General features: G+C 39.5%; 2 protein-coding genes across 4 annotated transcripts; one reads left to right on the top strand and one right to left on the bottom strand.

The window, feature by feature from the left end:
• Nucleotides 1-1,306: 1,306 nt before the first annotated feature.
• On the bottom strand, nt 1,307-10,300 carry armc1 (armadillo repeat containing 1). The gene is made up of 7 exons (XM_084939269.1): nt 10,109-10,300; nt 8,923-9,128; nt 8,317-8,408; nt 5,179-5,371; nt 4,542-4,658; nt 4,103-4,177; nt 1,307-3,518 (listed from the first exon to the last, which is right to left on the bottom strand). The coding sequence occupies exons 2-7, from the start codon at nt 9,082-9,084 to the stop codon at nt 3,327-3,329; spliced, it is 831 nt and encodes a 276-aa protein (XP_084795395.1). The 5' UTR covers nt 9,085-9,128; nt 10,109-10,300; the 3' UTR covers nt 1,307-3,326.
• Nucleotides 10,301-10,448: 148 nt separating this feature from the next.
• On the top strand, nt 10,449-17,564 carry mtfr1 (mitochondrial fission regulator 1). 3 transcript variants are annotated; one of them, XM_084939266.1, is made up of 8 exons: nt 10,449-10,716; nt 11,326-11,432; nt 11,592-11,690; nt 12,378-12,511; nt 12,619-12,857; nt 13,071-13,314; nt 15,140-15,320; nt 16,339-17,564. In XM_084939266.1, the coding sequence occupies exons 2-8, from the start codon at nt 11,397-11,399 to the stop codon at nt 16,384-16,386; spliced, it is 981 nt and encodes a 326-aa protein (XP_084795392.1). In that variant the 5' UTR covers nt 10,449-10,716; nt 11,326-11,396; the 3' UTR covers nt 16,387-17,564. The 3 variants fall into 3 exon arrangements, with proteins under 3 accessions (XP_084795392.1, XP_084795394.1, XP_084795393.1); XM_084939268.1 differs by having other exon boundaries at nt 10,596-10,716; nt 12,622-12,857; XM_084939267.1 differs by having other exon boundaries at nt 10,707-10,796.
• The last annotated feature ends 647 nt before the right edge of the window (nt 17,565-18,211 follow it).

The following is an 18,211-nucleotide window of genomic DNA, read 5'->3' as shown; positions in this document are numbered from 1 at the left end:
GTAAAGCTGAAAATGGCTTATCATTAACGCTAAGGGCACTGAAGAGAAAGGTGTGCACTTAACTACAAAAAACAACCTTATGGCTGCATTAGTTACGTTAGCCTCGCAGATATTAGACTGAGGTGAATAAAGCGCATTAATGGCTGTGGTCTCTTAATGGTCATGATGATTCTTGCTCAAGTTCAAACCTACCAGATGGAAAGGGAGTTTCAGCATGGGCTTTCAATAATCATCTTAGGTCATCTAATTACAAACAACGTTTTCATCAGGTGATGAGATTTATACTCGGGACCACTCACTTTCTTGTTTGTCGTCTTCCCCAGGCTGCTGTCTCTCTCTAGTGGTGATGCGTGAGAAACAGGGACTTGTAGGCCTTTCATAACAAAAGTCTACACACACCATCCTGTGAACTGCTGTCTGCATAAAATACAAGAGATTCGCTTTTGAAATAATCAGGGTAACTCACATTTGTACAAATGTCTCAATTTTAATATCCTCATAATGGGGAAGAAACAACAGCTAGTTAAGTAGTCAGCTAAGGCAGGAAGGTTATTTGTTCATGAACAAGTCTGACCTCCTTTAAAATCAGCCACATTAAGTATTTGTTTCTCTTTTTTTGGCTAATTTCTATTGATGTGTTTTAAATATATTGATTTGTTTTCTATCCTTCACTACCATACTGTTTGTTTGCCTGTCAAAGATCATAAATGAGTAACAAAGTCAAATAATACTGAATTTACAAGCTGTGTTAATACTGGTTTTTATCATTTCATTTCACATTTCTTTCATTTTCAGGATATTTTCCAATAAAAAACAAAGCATTAGTATAAATTATAGCCTCAGAAGACTAAAGTTTTCTGTCAACATTAACATAAAAATGTTATTTTAGGTCACTGTTCATCCAGATGATACAGCAGATAAGTGAAGGCCTTCTCTACAGCTTGGCACAGCATTTCATTGGAGGCTCAGCAGTAGCCACATCAGCAGTAGTAGCAGCAGCAGCAGTGGCTTCAGGGCCTCCAGCTGGGGTTGGCTGCTGCCTCTGCCTGCCTACCAGCACTGAGGCTTTGGGGGGGGGGTAGAGTTGTCGGCAGGCCACAGGATTGCCCTGGGGCACGTCGCTCATGCACCAGTAAAGAAAACTGAAATTCTGTGCTAGGAATGCTTGCTGCCCTCAGCGATTTGATTTGACAAAGTGAGGTCTGGAGCGCTGGTGTGAGCACTGCACATGGCAAGAAGAGGAGTGCAAACGATAGGTCAACGAAATCTGTTAAAAAATAAATAAATAAAAACGCAGCAGACAAAATTTGATTTGTACCTTTATCATTATTTGCATTAACAGTGTGTGGAATTCTACATTTTTAAGATCTGCATACATTATACTACATCTGCTGACAGTGGATGTCTGTACACATGAAGTTACATGTCTGAGGACTCAGTGGTTCTCTGTCAACCGTACAGCTGTGGCAACTCTAAAATTAAAAAGAATTTACACTTCGATCAACACATACGGACAATTCTGAACATTGTTCAAGTATTTCTTCCCAGTATGAGCCCAGACAGAAAACGTTAGAACGAAACTGCACATGGAGGTTTGTGAAAATGGAAACGTTAATGATGCGACTTTAATACTGCTCACAAGTCTTGTTTTTTAGCTCACACCTTCTTGTTCAAAAATGTTGGTTTTTAGGCTGTTGTTGAACTACATCAAACACATAAGTGATTATTGCTTTTCCAGAGGGTTTATGGTTCATCAGTTGAGGTTATTCAGTTCGAATCCTTGCCATTCATCTCTTTGCCACCTACGCTCCATCAAAAGAATAAAAGACAGGATGCTCGAATACATCAAAATATCAAAACAGAGTGATTTAGTTGTAAGTGTTAATTTCTCTTTTAAAACTCACTAAGAGGATTAGTGTTAACCGTCTGAACCTCATAATCCAACTTAAAACCATTATTACTAAAACTCAAAAAAAATCCTTCACATGTATCGGATTTTAGGGAATCAGTCGCCGTTTACAACACATACATAACCATACCTTTCTTACACTACTGCTCCTATGCCAGCGTTACTAAATCCTCTATATGGAGGTGTGTGTGTGTGCGTGTGTTTTGTTGAGCATGCACCAGCATGATCTCTGCTTTAAGGACACTGCTGGCTAAACTGAAAACTAACCTTATCATCAGGAGCCGCTAAAATACTGTAAAAAATGTCAGTGGAAGTACAGGTAACACTGGAAGCATTTGACAAACACACAGCTAATGGGTTTGTCTTCACCATGCTGATACACGGTTCTAGTAAAACTACAGATGATCATAATGCTGATGTGAGGACAGGAAGCTGAAAGCAAACGTAGCCTAAAGTCGACAGACACTGCAGGGCTCGCGGTTGAACACTCCTTCTCATTAGAAGACCAGAAAAGTCCTGGTTTCAGACACAAACAAAGACATCGAGGGCTTGTTCGTTAATCAGCCAACAGACCGGTTAGTTGTTCCTCCAGAGTGCAATGCAGTCTAATACATCTGAGTCAATGTGTCCTCTTGCTGGTGTCTATTTACTATTTCTACTGAAGTGACGTCCCTTAGTGGGCAGAAAGCCGGGGGAGGGGGCAGCTGCTGCCAGCAAACAACAAACATTAGACATGCTCGGAGCTCTCAAATAGTTTGAATGAGTGATGAATAAATAATAATTACAGTGAAATGTCAAAGAAGGCACACACAATAACCAAGGAGGTCAGCATCAGGCAAATTGGCACAAAAGTGTAAAAACATGCTTTAAAAACAAAAGAAAAACGGAGGGAGAGGCAGAAATTACATTATTAGGAAATTACAGGATAAAAACATGAAAAATATGTGTTAATGGGACTATGATTGGAATTAGACATCAGGGGGAAAAAAATCATGCACAAAAAAGAGATCACTCTATTTTCAAGATACACAAAAATCGCCTCAAAAAATTAAAATAAACCTGCTGCAACCCAGTCGACGCAGCGAGACACATTCCCAGAAAGCTATTTGGTTTCATTCAGTCCTCTGGCTATGTCTTTTAGTTACATATGCAGCTAGTATATAGTTGTGCACATACAGCCAGTAGTGGGATGTGTAGCTCGTAATAGATGTACGCAAATTATTGCAGGCTTCACCTGACAGTCCAGCTCTTGCTGCACACGTGTGGCTGGGCTCTATGTGCTTTGGAGCTGGGAGTCTAGACTAGTGTAGGGCTGTGAGGCAGGTTGGAGCCTGGAAGGAGGCTGAGAGATGCTAAGTCTGCAGCTGGATGGTACCTTTGACAAAATAGGGAACAAAGAGCAGATCACGCGAAGCTGTCACCAGTAGAAAGAGCGTGACAGGAAGTTGGCAGCCGTACTGAGCCAGCCCATGCCGTCAGTGATAGATCCTACACGTGTGACAGCTTTGTCCTGCTCCTGGGAGGGACTCTCGTCCTCAGGCAGGTAGTCTGGGATGTCTGTGTTTTCCTCGACCACCACCGCTGAATCCTCCTGGAATGGCACCATCAGCTGCACACAGTCAGGGGTGGAACTCAAAAAAGTGAATAAAGTGCTTTTTTAAGCAAATACATAAGATTAGGTGGGTTAGCATAAAGCTCAACTGTTTGGCAACAGAGTCTAAAACCACAGTTTAGGTTCAAATACAGCAGTGAGACAGGTCTGACCCCTGCTGGCTGCACGATAAACTGCTACTTTCTTGTAATTACCGTACTAAAGCAATAATCGCTCAAAATATTTATAGGGTAATAGCTTATTTTTTATAGAGTTGGTAAATTTATGCTCTTTGAATGTGGGCCACTAAAGAATGGGGACTATTTGCTGTAAAAGGTGCAATAAGGACTAGTCATGTCTTTGGCAAAAAGCAAACTAGCCTACAGGCTGAGGCAGAGATGTGACTAGCTAATCATGTCAGTGTGAATAAGTCTCAGCCACAGGCAGGGGGATAGACTCCCTGTACACAGATAAACACAACATACAGCGAGCACACTGACCTATCAGCTGGAGGCTTCAAGGGGGAAATCAGTTTTATATAAAGGAGTTTAATGTAAACAGTGCAAGTCTAACATTGCTTTGATTCCCACAGTCCTCTTTACCTCTCCTCCATCCTCTGTCTTCACCACCTGCTGAGCCATCAGTACTTTGGTGGAGTTAATGGCCGTTCCCAACGCCTAGGAGAAGAAAATGCATTTCATTTCAAAAACAGTATGCAACGTGATGATACTACTGGGCCAGCTATCCTGTGCACTAGTGCATCTGGTACCAGTATCAACATGAACTATTTGCCATCCAACAAATGTGATTACTTATATGTGACTTGTTAAGATATGTTCTGATATAATATGCCAGGAATGACAGCTATTTTATATTTAAAATACCAATTTTAAAAACCACTTCCAAGACTGTTAATGATGAAGCACGAATCATCCATAGATTAATACATGCTTTCCAAATGAAACTGGTATTAGCCTTAAAGTCAAAATATGTGTCCCTGAACTCTAAAAGAGATTTTCTGTGTCCGGACAGACATTTTACCTCAGCTTTAAGGTCAGAGCGGATCCTGACCACACATCTCTTAACAGCCATCTGGAAGGTAAAACTAATGACTCCTCGAATCTTCAGCAAGGCCTCCTCACACAGGCTCCTTCGAGTCTGAAAGCAGGAAGTGACACAGTGACCATTAGGAACATAAAGAAGAAGAAATTCTGTCTTAGATATACATTTATAAGCTTGAAAATGTGATTTTGTTCAATTTTAACTAAATATTTTAATGATAAAATAATAAACTCCTATTTAAAACTCACTTTTGGGAAACAAATTATAGATTTTTAGTTTCTAGCTTCAACAGCGTTGTGTGTTTCTGCTAAGGAGACAGAGAAGCAGCCCATCAGAGGCTGTCTGTCTGCTGTAATGTAATCTGGCTAGGTGAAAGCTTCCTGGGGAGCAGCATTCAGCTTCAGGCTCAATGTCCTGCTGTTCAGAGGCTGACATTTACAACCTGACCCCTCTGCCCTCTTATCATGTGCCAGATAGACACCCTTATGATGTTTGGCAAACACTGTGATTATGACAGCAGCAAACATGAGACTCTTGTGCACTGTGGACATTTGGTATGTGTCTGGACCTGACAGAAGCCTGACGATACGCTGTGTTAAGACTTCAATGGACTTACAGAATCGTCCAGTCCATTGATGTGCAGCACGACAGTTTTGGCCCTCTTGTTGTTGGAGCCCAGGAAGAAATGGGCTTTGCGCCGGCAGGAGGCGGCAGCTGCCTCGGCCTTCTCAGCCTCTTCTTTACCAGCTGACTGCAAAATCTCATAGATCTCTGAGGCCAGCAGTTTGGTCTCCCCAGGTGAGGTGCTCCTTCGGTGACAAAAAGCACATGTACAGATGAGTTACTAGCCCACCTGTGAAGTTTTTGTCAAAAAATTCCCAAGTGCATTTTAATAGTGCAAAAGGGATTTCCAACATACAGTTTCCAATTATATTAATTTTAGAAAGCATAAATTATTTCTATTTGCACACAATGAAAAAAAAAAAATTCTTTAAATTACCAGGTTCATTATTATTACCTACCTAAAAAAACTGAGCTTTGTTTTGTTTTAGCCATAGCACTCAAGACTCAAAGCGTATAAAATCAAGGTAAATGTAGCCAGTTCAGAATTGAGAAAAGAATTGTTGACGCTCAAAAAGCAGGGGACAGACACGTTGAGTGAGAAGCGTCTAACAACCCCAGAACAACTGTCAAGACATTAGTAAATGACTTCCCCAAGTTAGGAATTTTAGTCTTAAAGGAGACAATCACTAGAAACCTGCACAGCAATGGACTGCGAGGTTGTAGACCAACAAAAACGCCAATACTGCAAAATAGAGACCTGACTTACTAAGGATAACCAGGAAAAAGATTATGTATATATTGGAAGCACATACGTTACTCAGAAGAGATGAAACTGAAGCTCTTGGCTAAAGAGATCCTGCTCATGTTTGAAGAAGGGAGAGGCATACAACCCAAAGAACACCATCCCCACAGTGAAATGCTGTGGTAGAAGTATGCTGTGGGGATGTTTCATTGTGACTGGAGCTGTGAATCTCATCAAGATGGAAGGAATCATGAGGAAAGAAGGATATGGGAAGGTTTTAACAGAAAACCTCAAGCAGTCAGCAGCAAAATGGCTCAGTGCCGTCGCTTCCGACACAACAAGAACCCAAAGCATACGTCGCCCCTGGTAAAGACCCACCTCCAGAAGACCAAACTGAATGTTGTTGACTGGCCTGCAAACAGTTTTGACTTGAATACCACTGAAAATCTGTGGAGTGAACTAAAGACCAAAGTCAGTGCAAGGAGACCATCAAAGAACCGTGAAATGTTGTTGATGTCCAAGCAAGTGGTCAGCGTCACCCAGCAGAGCAGAGCTGAAACTACCTGATAAGTCTCTGGATGTCTTTTTAAGTACATCTGTACTGAAAATAAAGGTGCAAAAGATGAAGTAATTCTGATGCAAAGAATAAATCAGCTAATTTAGGCTTGTGAAAATGACAATTAATGTGAATGAAAGTAGAAACGGTATTGCCAAAGCCTGCATGACTCTGTAGGAAGTGTGAACTGACTCATAAAACTGAAATTAATTAGAGCTGCAACAGACAGAAATCTAGAGAATTAAACATTTGAAAGTAAGTAGCCCCTTGCAGGTATCCAAATTCGGTATGAAAGCCTCTAACAAGCAAAGTATATACGGTGGGTTTCATGCACTGCTTAATAATCATCACATCAAGATCTCTGTGTAGCTGAAGTCTTTCATTACATGTTTGATGTTTTTAATAGTCTGAGTCTAAAGTCCACTAATAACAGTCAGATAGAAAAATGCTGAAGTCACTAGTTGTTATTGTTTTTTTGGGGGTTTTTTTGGTAATGCCAAAACTATGTTACGCAGGTTTAATTCTAAGCTTTGTAAGCATCCCCATTGTCCTGATTCTGGAAATTAACAGGCACCCACATTCACAGGAAGCCTTTAAAGGTAACTCCTCTTTGCATCGCTCTATTCCAAAATTGTTTGTGCAGCTATTTAGTGCAACTAAAGACAATGTTGCCATTAAAGACACGACAACTGAAACACAAGTTAATTATGCCTATTCTGCACTGCCGTCAGATTTGGTACTGTCCCTTTTGCAAAAATCTCACAGCAAAGCACAATATTTCACGGGCAGCAGCTTTTTGCAAGAAATTCATGTGAGGTCAGGAGCCATTGTTGTGCCAGAATTTATATTTTATGAGGGATCCTGGGTTACTCCTGCAGGCTATACTGCTTCATGTGTCACCAAGTCATCACTCCTTCCATATTAACCGCATATGACATTAGCTGTCTGGCACTGCCACCCTCTGGGAGCCTGACGGTCCACAGAGCTGTGCCACACATTCCTAACGCAGGTCTGCAGAAGCCTTCCAGCAAACAAAACACTCTTATGAGTTAATTCATTAAATATACTTAATACTTAATAATAATCACTGAAGAAGATGAGGCTACCTGAGGGCTTAATGACTTAAGGGTTTAAAAATCACATTCACACCCGTTTTGTACAACAATGCTAGACACTTCCCTTTAGCCATGTGTTCCCACTCTGTCCAGCTACGATCGACCTCCACTCAAAGTCAGCATGACTGGGCTGTAAGCTCAGAAACTTGCTGCTGTTCCTGCAGGGCTACTGTTCATGCCAACGCCTACGAGCTGGAGTGACTGGCTTACTTTACGGTTAGCATGAGCTATTGCCACAGGTGCTTCTAGACACTCAATCAGATAAAAGCAGTTGTCTCCCTTAAAAATGACATGTTTATGATCATGTTTTTAAAAGCAGATCTCATTATATGCAATGTTCTTCTAAAGCTTTTAAAGGACAGTCAACACAAAAAATATAAAATTACCATGTCTGCAAGATATTCTACTTACTGCACAACAAAACAAGTGCTAATATACGCCTACATCAATTAGCACATGCACAAAGAGAACTTTCAGAGACGACAAAATGGATTTAAATCTGTAACGTGCAAAACTGCATTTTAAGCCTTTGTCACCCTATTCTAGTTCAACTTTCATCACACATTCATCCTGACATGGCAAACAGAAGGACATCAGCCTGCCTGGAAAATTCTGCAGCGTGGCAAACACTGTCCATGCAAAACAATAAAAAAAACCAAACAAACATGTTAAAGGTTTCATGTAAAGAAAATGCACTGTGAGCATGTGTGTCCGTGCTTTGTGTGTGTGTTTGCATGTGTGTGTGTGTGTGTGTGTGTGATGGGAACATGGACTTGCTTCTGCATGACATTCTGCAAACTCAGCATCATGCCCAGTTCGCCCTTCATCTTCTCTCTGTTGGCTCGACATTCTGCCAGGTAGCGCACGGCCTGCAAGGACAAGGGCAGCTGTTATCTATTTGGCCATAAAAGCTGAAAGACGCTTTGTGATATTAAAAGAAAGAAAAAGAAAAAAAGACACGACTTTAAAAAGGGCATGCATGTGCAAACATTAAATGTTACATAACCGATATAAATACAAATGTACTGCCTTTGTGTTTACCGGATAACCGAAAAAAGTAGTTATATAAAGCCACTTCAAATGTGTGCACACAATGTGAACGAATGGCTATAGAGGAAGTCGTGAAGGGTGGCTATGTAAAGCATAGTGTTTACACCACATCAAACAGCAGATGTCCCTATTGTGCAGTGTTTCCAAATATGGACCTTTTTTCTTTTTTTCTTTGAAATTGCACCATGTGCAAGCTTGTGACTGAATGTTACACACAGGTGGAAAACATGCCCTTTAAACTGTCACTGAAATCTGTTCTGACACTGCAGGACAGCAGGGGAGATTTTCCCTTACAAACCAAGTGTTTTGTGTTTTATGTGACCACATACTTACCAATAGTGCAGAGTAGACAACCTGTGGATTTGGATGGTCCAAAAAGAGGATAAGACCTGGTAGACAGCCTTGGTCTTCTACTATGGCTCTTCGGTTCAAGGGGTCTGCGGCAAGATCCCGCAACTGGTTCACCACAGTCAGTGCATCCATCTCTGCACTCATGGTGCTTCTTGTCTTGATGCCACACACATTAAAACAGTCTCTTCCTAAAATAAAACGATAGAATATTTTAGAAAGCTTATGTTGAACAACTCAGAGAAGCAGCTAATTTTAGTTTTTAAAAGACCTTTTCGAATTGAAATCTAATTTTCACATCTTTTACAATTTGGTAACACGCTCAAAGATATTCGGTTTGGGATCATTTAAAGCCAAGCTCAAAGCAGTGAATGTTGTTGACAGTGTGGCCTTGCACTAGACTAACTCTCTGAATAATTTCTTGCTTATTAACTAGGGAGGGACCTTAGATCATGTGATTCTTCTGTTGTTCCACAGAGAACAACAAAAAACATTTGGTGATGCTCTTTCCAGACTTACAGCTAAAAACATCTATATTACACAGGTAAACGAACAATCTATTAATTTGGACCTATAATATAATTTTATATATGTAATCACTTTAATTTTTATTAGCTTTATTGAATGTATTCATTTTGCTAGTCATATTTCGTTGATCTCTTCGTTCACGTTTTTATTTTAAAGTGTATAAAAGTCTATACAGCTTTATCTTCTTGCATCCAAGTCACTTGTAAATATTTATAACTTGATGTCTTTAGAAAACAAAGTTGGGTTGATTGTAAATCTTACAACGTTTAAACTAACTTGCTGCAAACCTACGTTAATGGTACAATTTCTAATAATGTTATGCGTTGGCGGCAAGTTCTAACTACTAAACACTATATCAGCAATAACATGTGTAAAACGTACAGTGCAATCTGACTGAGAAGTGGATTATAACTACACAGCTAGACATGTATGATAGTTGTCATACTATCTGAAGATCGAATAGTTTAGCGTTGTATGAGGCACTTGAACCAGTACATTAATTTGCGCTAACCCAAATACAGATGCTCCTTTCAGTGAAAAGACACTTTCTACGACCCCTAACCTCACCTCAAATCACGCCCTGTGAGACGGTCCGGGCTATGCTAACTAGGCTAGCAGGCATTACTTGACAATTGGAGCATACCTTCCTGTCAGTTTTCGTGGAAACCAAGAGACAATTCCCCGTGACTTCGGCTACGACGGATTCAAAGACTGCGCAACCACAAAAAACCTACGTTACAAACAGCTAACCCCAAAACAAGAGAAACGAAATTATTTCAGTAACGCCAGGCCTGCGCCTCTATCTCCCCTTTGCCTGTTTAGCTAGCAGCTGTGCGCTGCACTGTGTTTGTGTTTTGTGGCGAGCAAATGGGGTACAGCTGTTTCTTCATAAAGGACATCCCATTTTTCCACCAGGATCCCAACAGTTTAACTGTGACATAGCTCCGTCGGGAAATGTAGGGAACTATAACGAACGTCCACATATTTGCTAGTATGTGGTTGGATGGTCTGGTAGAATGGACTGTCGTGATAGCAAATCACGAGACAGATATGTTTTAGAGTTCAATGCTAATTGGTGACTTTCTTTGCCAATCAATTATAATAACCAATCGTGAGGTTAATCTACGTAATCGTTTTTTTCAATTGGCTCAATTCCATAGGTCCTACTATGTTAGCCACTATCTGCTGTCCATGTCCGTCGTGTTGACAAGGTGGAAAAATTGAGAAAGTTATTCTACAAGCGCAAGTCCGGTAAGTTGGAATGGAAGTAAGGCACATACTGATCTTTGGATGTGAATACAATATAAAACACGTGGTGATAATTGTCTCGGGTAAGTTATAAATTATTATAAATGTGTGTTTCTTGGTCAAATCCTTATAAAATTCATCGGATTGTATAAGCTAGCCAGCTGCTATCATTAGCCGGTTAGCATAAATGCCCGCTAAAGTTGAGACTCACTCATTTAGCTTAATCATACACTCTATAAATACGTTGGTCTGTGTTAGGCTCAGAGCGCTTGTTCCCACGCTTATCCTGTTTCGGTAATAAGAGAAGGAAAATTTGTGGCTTATTAATGTTATATAGAAAGGGAAACATATAAATAGTCATATCAGTGAGGATTTACAATGTAAGAGCAGCCAAATTGCAAAAAGAAAAAACACATTGTAAATTTTAGGGGGAAAAAAGATCGTTTCTAATTTTTAACATAGCAGAGATTTATTTATTTTTTGTTCCAGAGCATCTTAACGCTGTTATACTGTAGATCCACAAAGTTCTTCCAGTGCGGTTGTTGGTTTAAAGTGTTGTGTTTGATGGTGGTTGAAACTGACTTCCTCACTCTTGTTTTGTATTTCTTCTAGATGACTGGTTGGTGATGATGATGTTGATGTTGGCACGTGTGCCAGTGTACCCTTGAAACGCACCGACAAGAATGAGCAAAGAGTATGCAAGGATGGAAATGGACCTGGTATGTGACAAATTAGATGAAACACAGATATTTGTTGTTAGTCAGGTGACGGTTCCACATTGACTGAGCTGTATTTAGTTGAATAATAACTTGGCTGTACCCAGTTAAGTTATTATTCAATTGCTTTGAATTGAATTATTATTGCTTTTTCTGTTTCAGGCTTTTGGATCAGTGAAGCCTTATGGGTCCTCGAGAAGTATTGTGAGGAGAATTGGTACAAGTCTCCCGATAAAACCCTGTCCCAGGGTAAATTTTCAGGTGAGGCCAGGTTACTCTCATTAGAGCTTTTTTTTTTTTTTTTTTTTTTTTTTAGTTTTGTCTTATTTAAGGCAAATTAGAATTGAAAGTTTTTTTCATTTTCTTTTAAGACAACGACATGTTGTCTCTCTTATGAGTCATTCCTTTCTCTTCATCTGTTTTCACGCACGTCTCTCCTACCTGCTGGAGTCACTGCCATGTGACAAAATCACATGCCCTCTTCAACTTTTGTTTACCTCTGCTCGTCTGACTGTTTTCATTTTAGAACCATAAACAGTTTGGGTGAAGGGATATTTGATTACCGCTCGAACACTGACTTTAACCTTTAAGAATTTGATTACCATTTTAAAAATGTTAAAAACTGGCTCGCTGTTCTTCACTTTCCTTCAACTCTGTGCTTTTCTCTTCTTTTCTTCTTTCTCCAGCTACCCTCCGTAGCTATGAGGAATGCAGTATGTCTGCTGTAGGTCAGTTGGTTCAGCAACCTTCAACAACCTTGAGCTGACTAATTCCTACTGAGCTACCTGAACCTTTGATTAACAATGTGTAGATGCTTTTCCTCTAAACTAACCTTATTTTTACTGAATGATTTTCTAACATTAGTTGTTGTATGTGTGCCTGGTGTGCTATCATCAGGCTTTTTTTTCCCCCTCTAAGCATTTTTTTTAAATCCTCCTCCTCTGATAGCTTTATCCATACCATGATGAAGCTGGTGTCTTGATTGGCAGCAGGAGGCAGAACTGCCTGGTGGCCACTCTGGCTGATGTCGCATGGATCGACAGGGATGAGGATGATGAAGACGACTACTTTAGCAGGCCGAGGTAAGACTATAGTCTGTAGAAAGATATCTCTGAATCAGGCTGAAGACTTAAGCGCTTGTAAAGAGTTACTAGAAGCAGACAGTTGTATTTCAAATCTGCAATGGAAGCAGGTCGGGGATCCCACCAGGACTCATGTTTCGAGCCCACCGGCCTCACCCTCGCAGAAGTCGCCTAAACCGCCAGAACTCTCTACCCAGTATGCATCATGGAGCTTTGGATTCACAGGCGTCAGCTGCTGCCAACAACGAAGCCATTCAGAAGATCAGTGCGCTGGAGACTGAGCTTGCAAAACTCAGGGCTCAAATTGCACAAATTGTTCTGGCTCAAGAAAAGAGTGCACAGCCAGGTACTGCTTAACAATTCTGTTACAAATTTTTTTAAATTGTATTTTAATTTTTTGCAACATACTAAATGACTGTATAGTCTCTTATTTTTCTCTTCATATTTAACTGTAATAATGGAAATGTCCCTCTAGATGGCAGCAGAGTGTCACATGACGTATACTCTATTTTCTTTCTTTTTTCCTCTTTCTTTTGTGTTACATTTGCTACTACCACAGGGGCACCTCCTCTCCCTCTACCCTGTGGCAACCTGCCACCTCCCCCACCACCTCCACCACCTCCCCCTCTTCCACCCCCACCCGCAAGTCTGCAGCGGACATTTTCGGCCATTGAATTAATAAAAGAGCGTAGAGGGAAGAAGACATGCGGCCAGACAGTTTTGGAGTCAAGACCTGCCGAAATCCCCAGCATGCTCGATGTCCTAAAGGACATGAACAAAGTCAAGCTGCGATCAGTGAAAAGGTAGGCCTCTGCTGAAGACATGAATGAGATACATTTGGAAGTGATGAAAAGTGGCCAGTGAAGTGTTTCTGAGGTGTTTGAAGTCTCATTAGTGAATGCAAGTGCTAAGGGCCTTTCACACCAGACGCACAAAATCCAGGCGTATCTTTTGTGCATTAAAAATATTGTTTGGATTCACCTTTTGTTAATGCAGCAGTTCACACCGGCCATATAATTTCACTGATCAAATTTGTGGCATTTATTTATTTATTTATTTTTTCAATGTTTTGCATCTGACCAATCAGAACAGTACATTTGGCAACAAGGGCACTCATAGCTCAAATTGTCCACCGGTACTGAATATACAATGATATGGAAGTAATAAAACATAATGCTATTGTTACCTCTGACACACACTACTGCGGCTCTCTTGGCTCTCTGCTAACAAGAGTTCAAACTGCCCCACTGACATCCTAAAATATGTACGAGAGCTGATACAGTCTCAACTCCTGGATCAAACCATAATATTTTCCCTGCTGCTGCTGTTACAATTGGATGAATCCAGAATCTCAGCCTCTTCCTTTTCTCATTTAGAAAACTTGATTTATTTATTTTGTTTGTTTTTACAGTTGTTTTCTGAGGACAAATTTTCTGCAAAAAACGCAACGCGTTCTGTGTGTGTGTGTGTGTGTGTGTGTGTGTGTGTGTGTGTGTGTGTGTGTGTGTGTGTGTGTGTGTGTGTGTGTGTGTGTGTGTGTGTTGGTTACACGTTCGGATCCGTAAAATTTGGAATTTCCTGTCATTTTTATGCATTGCGCTCAGTGTGTAACGGCTTTTAGAGTCTGACACAAAGACATTCATCTGAATCTGACACCTCCTTGCTAAGTATAAGCTAATTCAAGATGAATCTCCATTAAGTCATTGACTTCATGCATTACTTCAAATTCAACTTCATGTTATCAGACACATAGTGTCGTCTTCTGTTTTATTAAGCCGCTGCTACTCAAGATGTTTGTATCACGCTACATTCCTATGTAGTGCCAGAGCTACTGCATGCCCATATTACAGTATTGTGTGCTTTGGTCAGGCTGTTGGAAAACTGATATGTGTAATCACATTGAGAAAAGTTAAAAAAGAAAAAAAAATAGGGGTGGTAGATGTTGTTTGCCAAAAAATGGGTCATTTTTGCCCGTTGCTAGGTGGTTGCTAGGCATGTAGTGGCTAGGCTATTGTAGTTAAATTAAAACAATAGGATGCTTTCCTCAGGTGTTTTTAGGTGCATAAAAGCTAAAAACACGTCACTGTTGCTAGGCGGTTTCCAGGCTTCATAATACAGAAAGCATAATTCAACTAATTCAATCAAATTAGATGATGTTATCATGAAAATAATGCAAGGTGTTGTAGGGCCGTAAACGTTAAGATCCTCTTAGCATGTTGCTAGGCAACGTGATGACGTTCTCATTGTACTATAGTGATAGTAGCGCCCATGTTTATATGTTCCCTATCTCATCCTAGATCAGTGGACTAATCTTGATGAGGTTTTGCATAAACATTGCCTAGAGCACCTGTGTGACGTACACAAATATTTTATACAAATCCCACAGTCGTATATATTTGTGCATTTGAGAGTTCAGTTGAGGACCGAACGGAATGTCCCACTGTAGAGCAGAGTGGAATGTCAGATGAGAACGATATGGCACAATAAAATGTATGATGGCGTACCTGTGTGCCAGGTTTGCTTGTTGATAATTTTTGGAGGAGTTCACAGAGAAAGAATCAAACACTCAGTGATTTGGTGCGTTACAGTAACATTGGTAAATGCCCCATCACCTGTGTGTGTTTACAGTCGTCTGGTAGAAGATGATGCCAAAACAAAGTCCAAGGAGCCGGCAGATGCTGCAGCTCTCATCGCCGAAGCCTTGAAGCGCAAGTTTGCTCATCGTCATCGAAACGACAGTGAACGAGATGACACGGAAGAATTCAAAATTCCTGTCATAGAAGCGAAGCCTCAAAAAGAAACCATTCCGGTGAGAAATGTTGATGTATTATAAGGAGGCTTATATTAATTTAAAAAAACAAAACAAACAACAAACAACTTTTATTATCCAGAAGAAGTGAACTCAACACTCCAGATGGTCTGTTACTCAGAACCATGCATGAAGTTGTTCTTCAGAACAGTTTGTAAAAGGCCTGCCTTGTCAGAAAATATTTGGCAGGTGTTTGGATGAACCATCTATCACAGGCTGACGTCAGTAAATCAAATCTGTAAATTACAGAACAGAGTGGTGAGGAGAAAACAAATCTCAGAAAACGTGTAACTCGCTGTGGAGTTCTCAAAGTTTTGTATTTTGGAATTAGCTTTTAACTTTTTGTTTTTAAATGAGTTCAGTTGTGTCCACAGTGGGTTTGCTTGTTATTTTCACTGTTAGTCTTTTGAAATGTTACTGTATTTGGCAACTATGTTTTCCAAGTTGACAAAATCACATCATCATTTTTTTTATTTGTTTAGAATTTTTCTCATTTTTATTTTAGTAAATTGCGATTTAAAAAAAAAAAAAAAAAAAAAAAAATTATATATTCAGTTTTAGTCTTTAGTTTACTTTCAGTTAACTATGATAATGTTTACCAGCCTGTGTAGTTAGCGTGTTGGAAAACCACTCCTGCTGTCTTTATAAGTATGAATGGAAAAAATGTTTCATCACACCTGAAACATCCTTTAACTTCAACCATACCGACCTGATGTTTCTCTAAAGGATGCTGATTGGTCAACACTAATTGGTTCAGCTACAAGTGAACAATTTGAAGCAGAACCACAAGCTGATTTTTATAAAAGGGCAAAAAAAAAAAAAAAATCTTCTTAGCGGTTTACAAAAAAGATGAGTAAAATATTTAAAACTCAGTGTTTGTAGATGTCAGTTCAGATGGCACAGATATCATTTTTAAGAAGCATTTCAGGATCTTAATTCATTCTTTTGTCATGCAGTTGTTTAAGTGCTCTGCAGATTTCTCATGCACTTAATTCTGCTGTGTTCTGTTTTTCCACAGTTTGGGCAGCACATGTTGAAAGCAACTGGAAAAAGAAAGTTGGTCTGAACAGACAATTTTAAGCCTAAGGTCCAGATGTTCTGTAGATGCATTGAAATTCCTTTTAATCTAATCTGTTTCTTTGGAAGGACAAGGGATTTTTGCCGGAATACGACCTCAAGTCTCACCAGTCATCCTGACTGATTTTGCACTTTCCTAACTTATATTAACCTCTTTCTTTTAAAGACGTTTTATTGTAATTTTTTTGTTGTCGTTGAACTGAAGGTCTTAATTTTTGTGTTCAGTCTGTCTCGAATGAAAGTAAATTTTATTATTGAAACTTTGGGTTTTGTTAAACCTGCGCCTCAGCAGGGCTGATCAGCTTCCTATTTTTTAAGACTGCATAAAAGCTGAAGAGTTCATAGGAAAGGAAGATTTTCTGACTTGTGCACTTTGTTGCCTGACGTTTAGACTACTTTATGATTAGGATCTGTTTATGTTTTGGTTTAAGTGAATAATTTAGTTTTTAACACTTAATTATGGCTTAGATTCGTCTCAGTGTAAATTAATGTGTTATCAGTCAGGTTTCAGTGACGCTGGATAATATTTCATCTTCTTCCCAAGTTGCCAGTTTTGCCTTTAGCTGGTTCACAATTATGCATATGTTTTTCTGTGTGATTCGCCTTTAAGAACCAAAGATATTTCACTGAAGCCCTTCAGGATTTCGCCTTTCGATACCAAATTTTGCATTTCATGTCCCTTTTTTTTGGTCTTTTTTGAAATTAACTGCTGCTGGATACTTAACAGTACTGGGACACATGCAGCGTTTTGTTTCTACCTCTGCTAGGAAACACTCTCCTAGATTCAAAGTTCAGCAACAACACTAAAGAAACACTACGCTGTCACGATACTGCGAAGCTCTGTATTGACAGCATGTTTTAACAAACGTACCCAAAGTCATTAGTATTGCATAAATCCTGCTTTCGTGTAGAGGTTCATCACATTTCCAAGTCTGGATTGGATTCAGAGGCATTCGAGGTTTTTAGGAAGTGTTTTGTTTAATTAAGGAATGCACATTGTTACTATTTGTGACTATTATGTATGCCATGTAATTGCTGCTGAACATCAGCTGGATTATCTTTCATGGGGAAAGTGAAGTGGATACGTCAGTAGTAATTGTTTTTGTTGAAGTTGTCTTACATAAAAGTTAATTTATCAAACTAATAAATAAAATTTGTCTATCCTGACCTGTTTTGTTGTCATTTTTGCAGAAGTTGTGAGTTGAAGAAATTATATGATGATTTGGTCATTTTGAGTTTTTATCTGAAAATCCATCATTGTGTGATTTCAGATTAAATAATAGACTTAAAACAAACAGTCATCGTGGAAACTGACTGAACATTTTATAAACCTATTATTGTTCCGCTGCTTAACACAAATATCTAATCAGCTGTTCACATGGAAGAAACTACAAAATCCCATTTACTTCCTCTAAAACTTGCATCTCTGCATGCAGTGTACCCTTAAACAGCCTGCCCTTCTATAAATTTCAGCTTCCATTCAAACTGTTTTTGATGTAACCCTTATAGGTAATTTTTACATGCATTTTATATATTTAACTGATATTGCGCACTCACTAACCGCTTCAGTAGAAAAACCTGTTCAACTTCTTGCTAATGCAAATCTATAGAAAAGCCAAACACCTGCCAGAAATTTAGTGCACTCGTAGAGATAGGCGAGATGACCTGCTGAAGTTCAGAATGAGGAAGAAAGATGATATAAATTATTTGTAATATGGCACGACTGTTGAAACTGCTGATCCACTGGGATTTTCTCACAAAGCCATCTCTAGGGTTTAGAGAGAATGGTTAGAAAATAAGGAAATATCTATCAG

This window comes from Perissodus microlepis, chromosome 9 (assembly GCF_051167445.1).
Source record: "Perissodus microlepis isolate ML-2025 ecotype Zambia chromosome 9, ASM5116744v1, whole genome shotgun sequence".
NCBI classification, from domain to species: domain Eukaryota; kingdom Metazoa; phylum Chordata; class Actinopteri; order Cichliformes; family Cichlidae; genus Perissodus; species Perissodus microlepis.
Note: the sequence above shows the minus strand (reverse complement) of the source record. Positions and strands in the feature narration are given on the sequence as shown.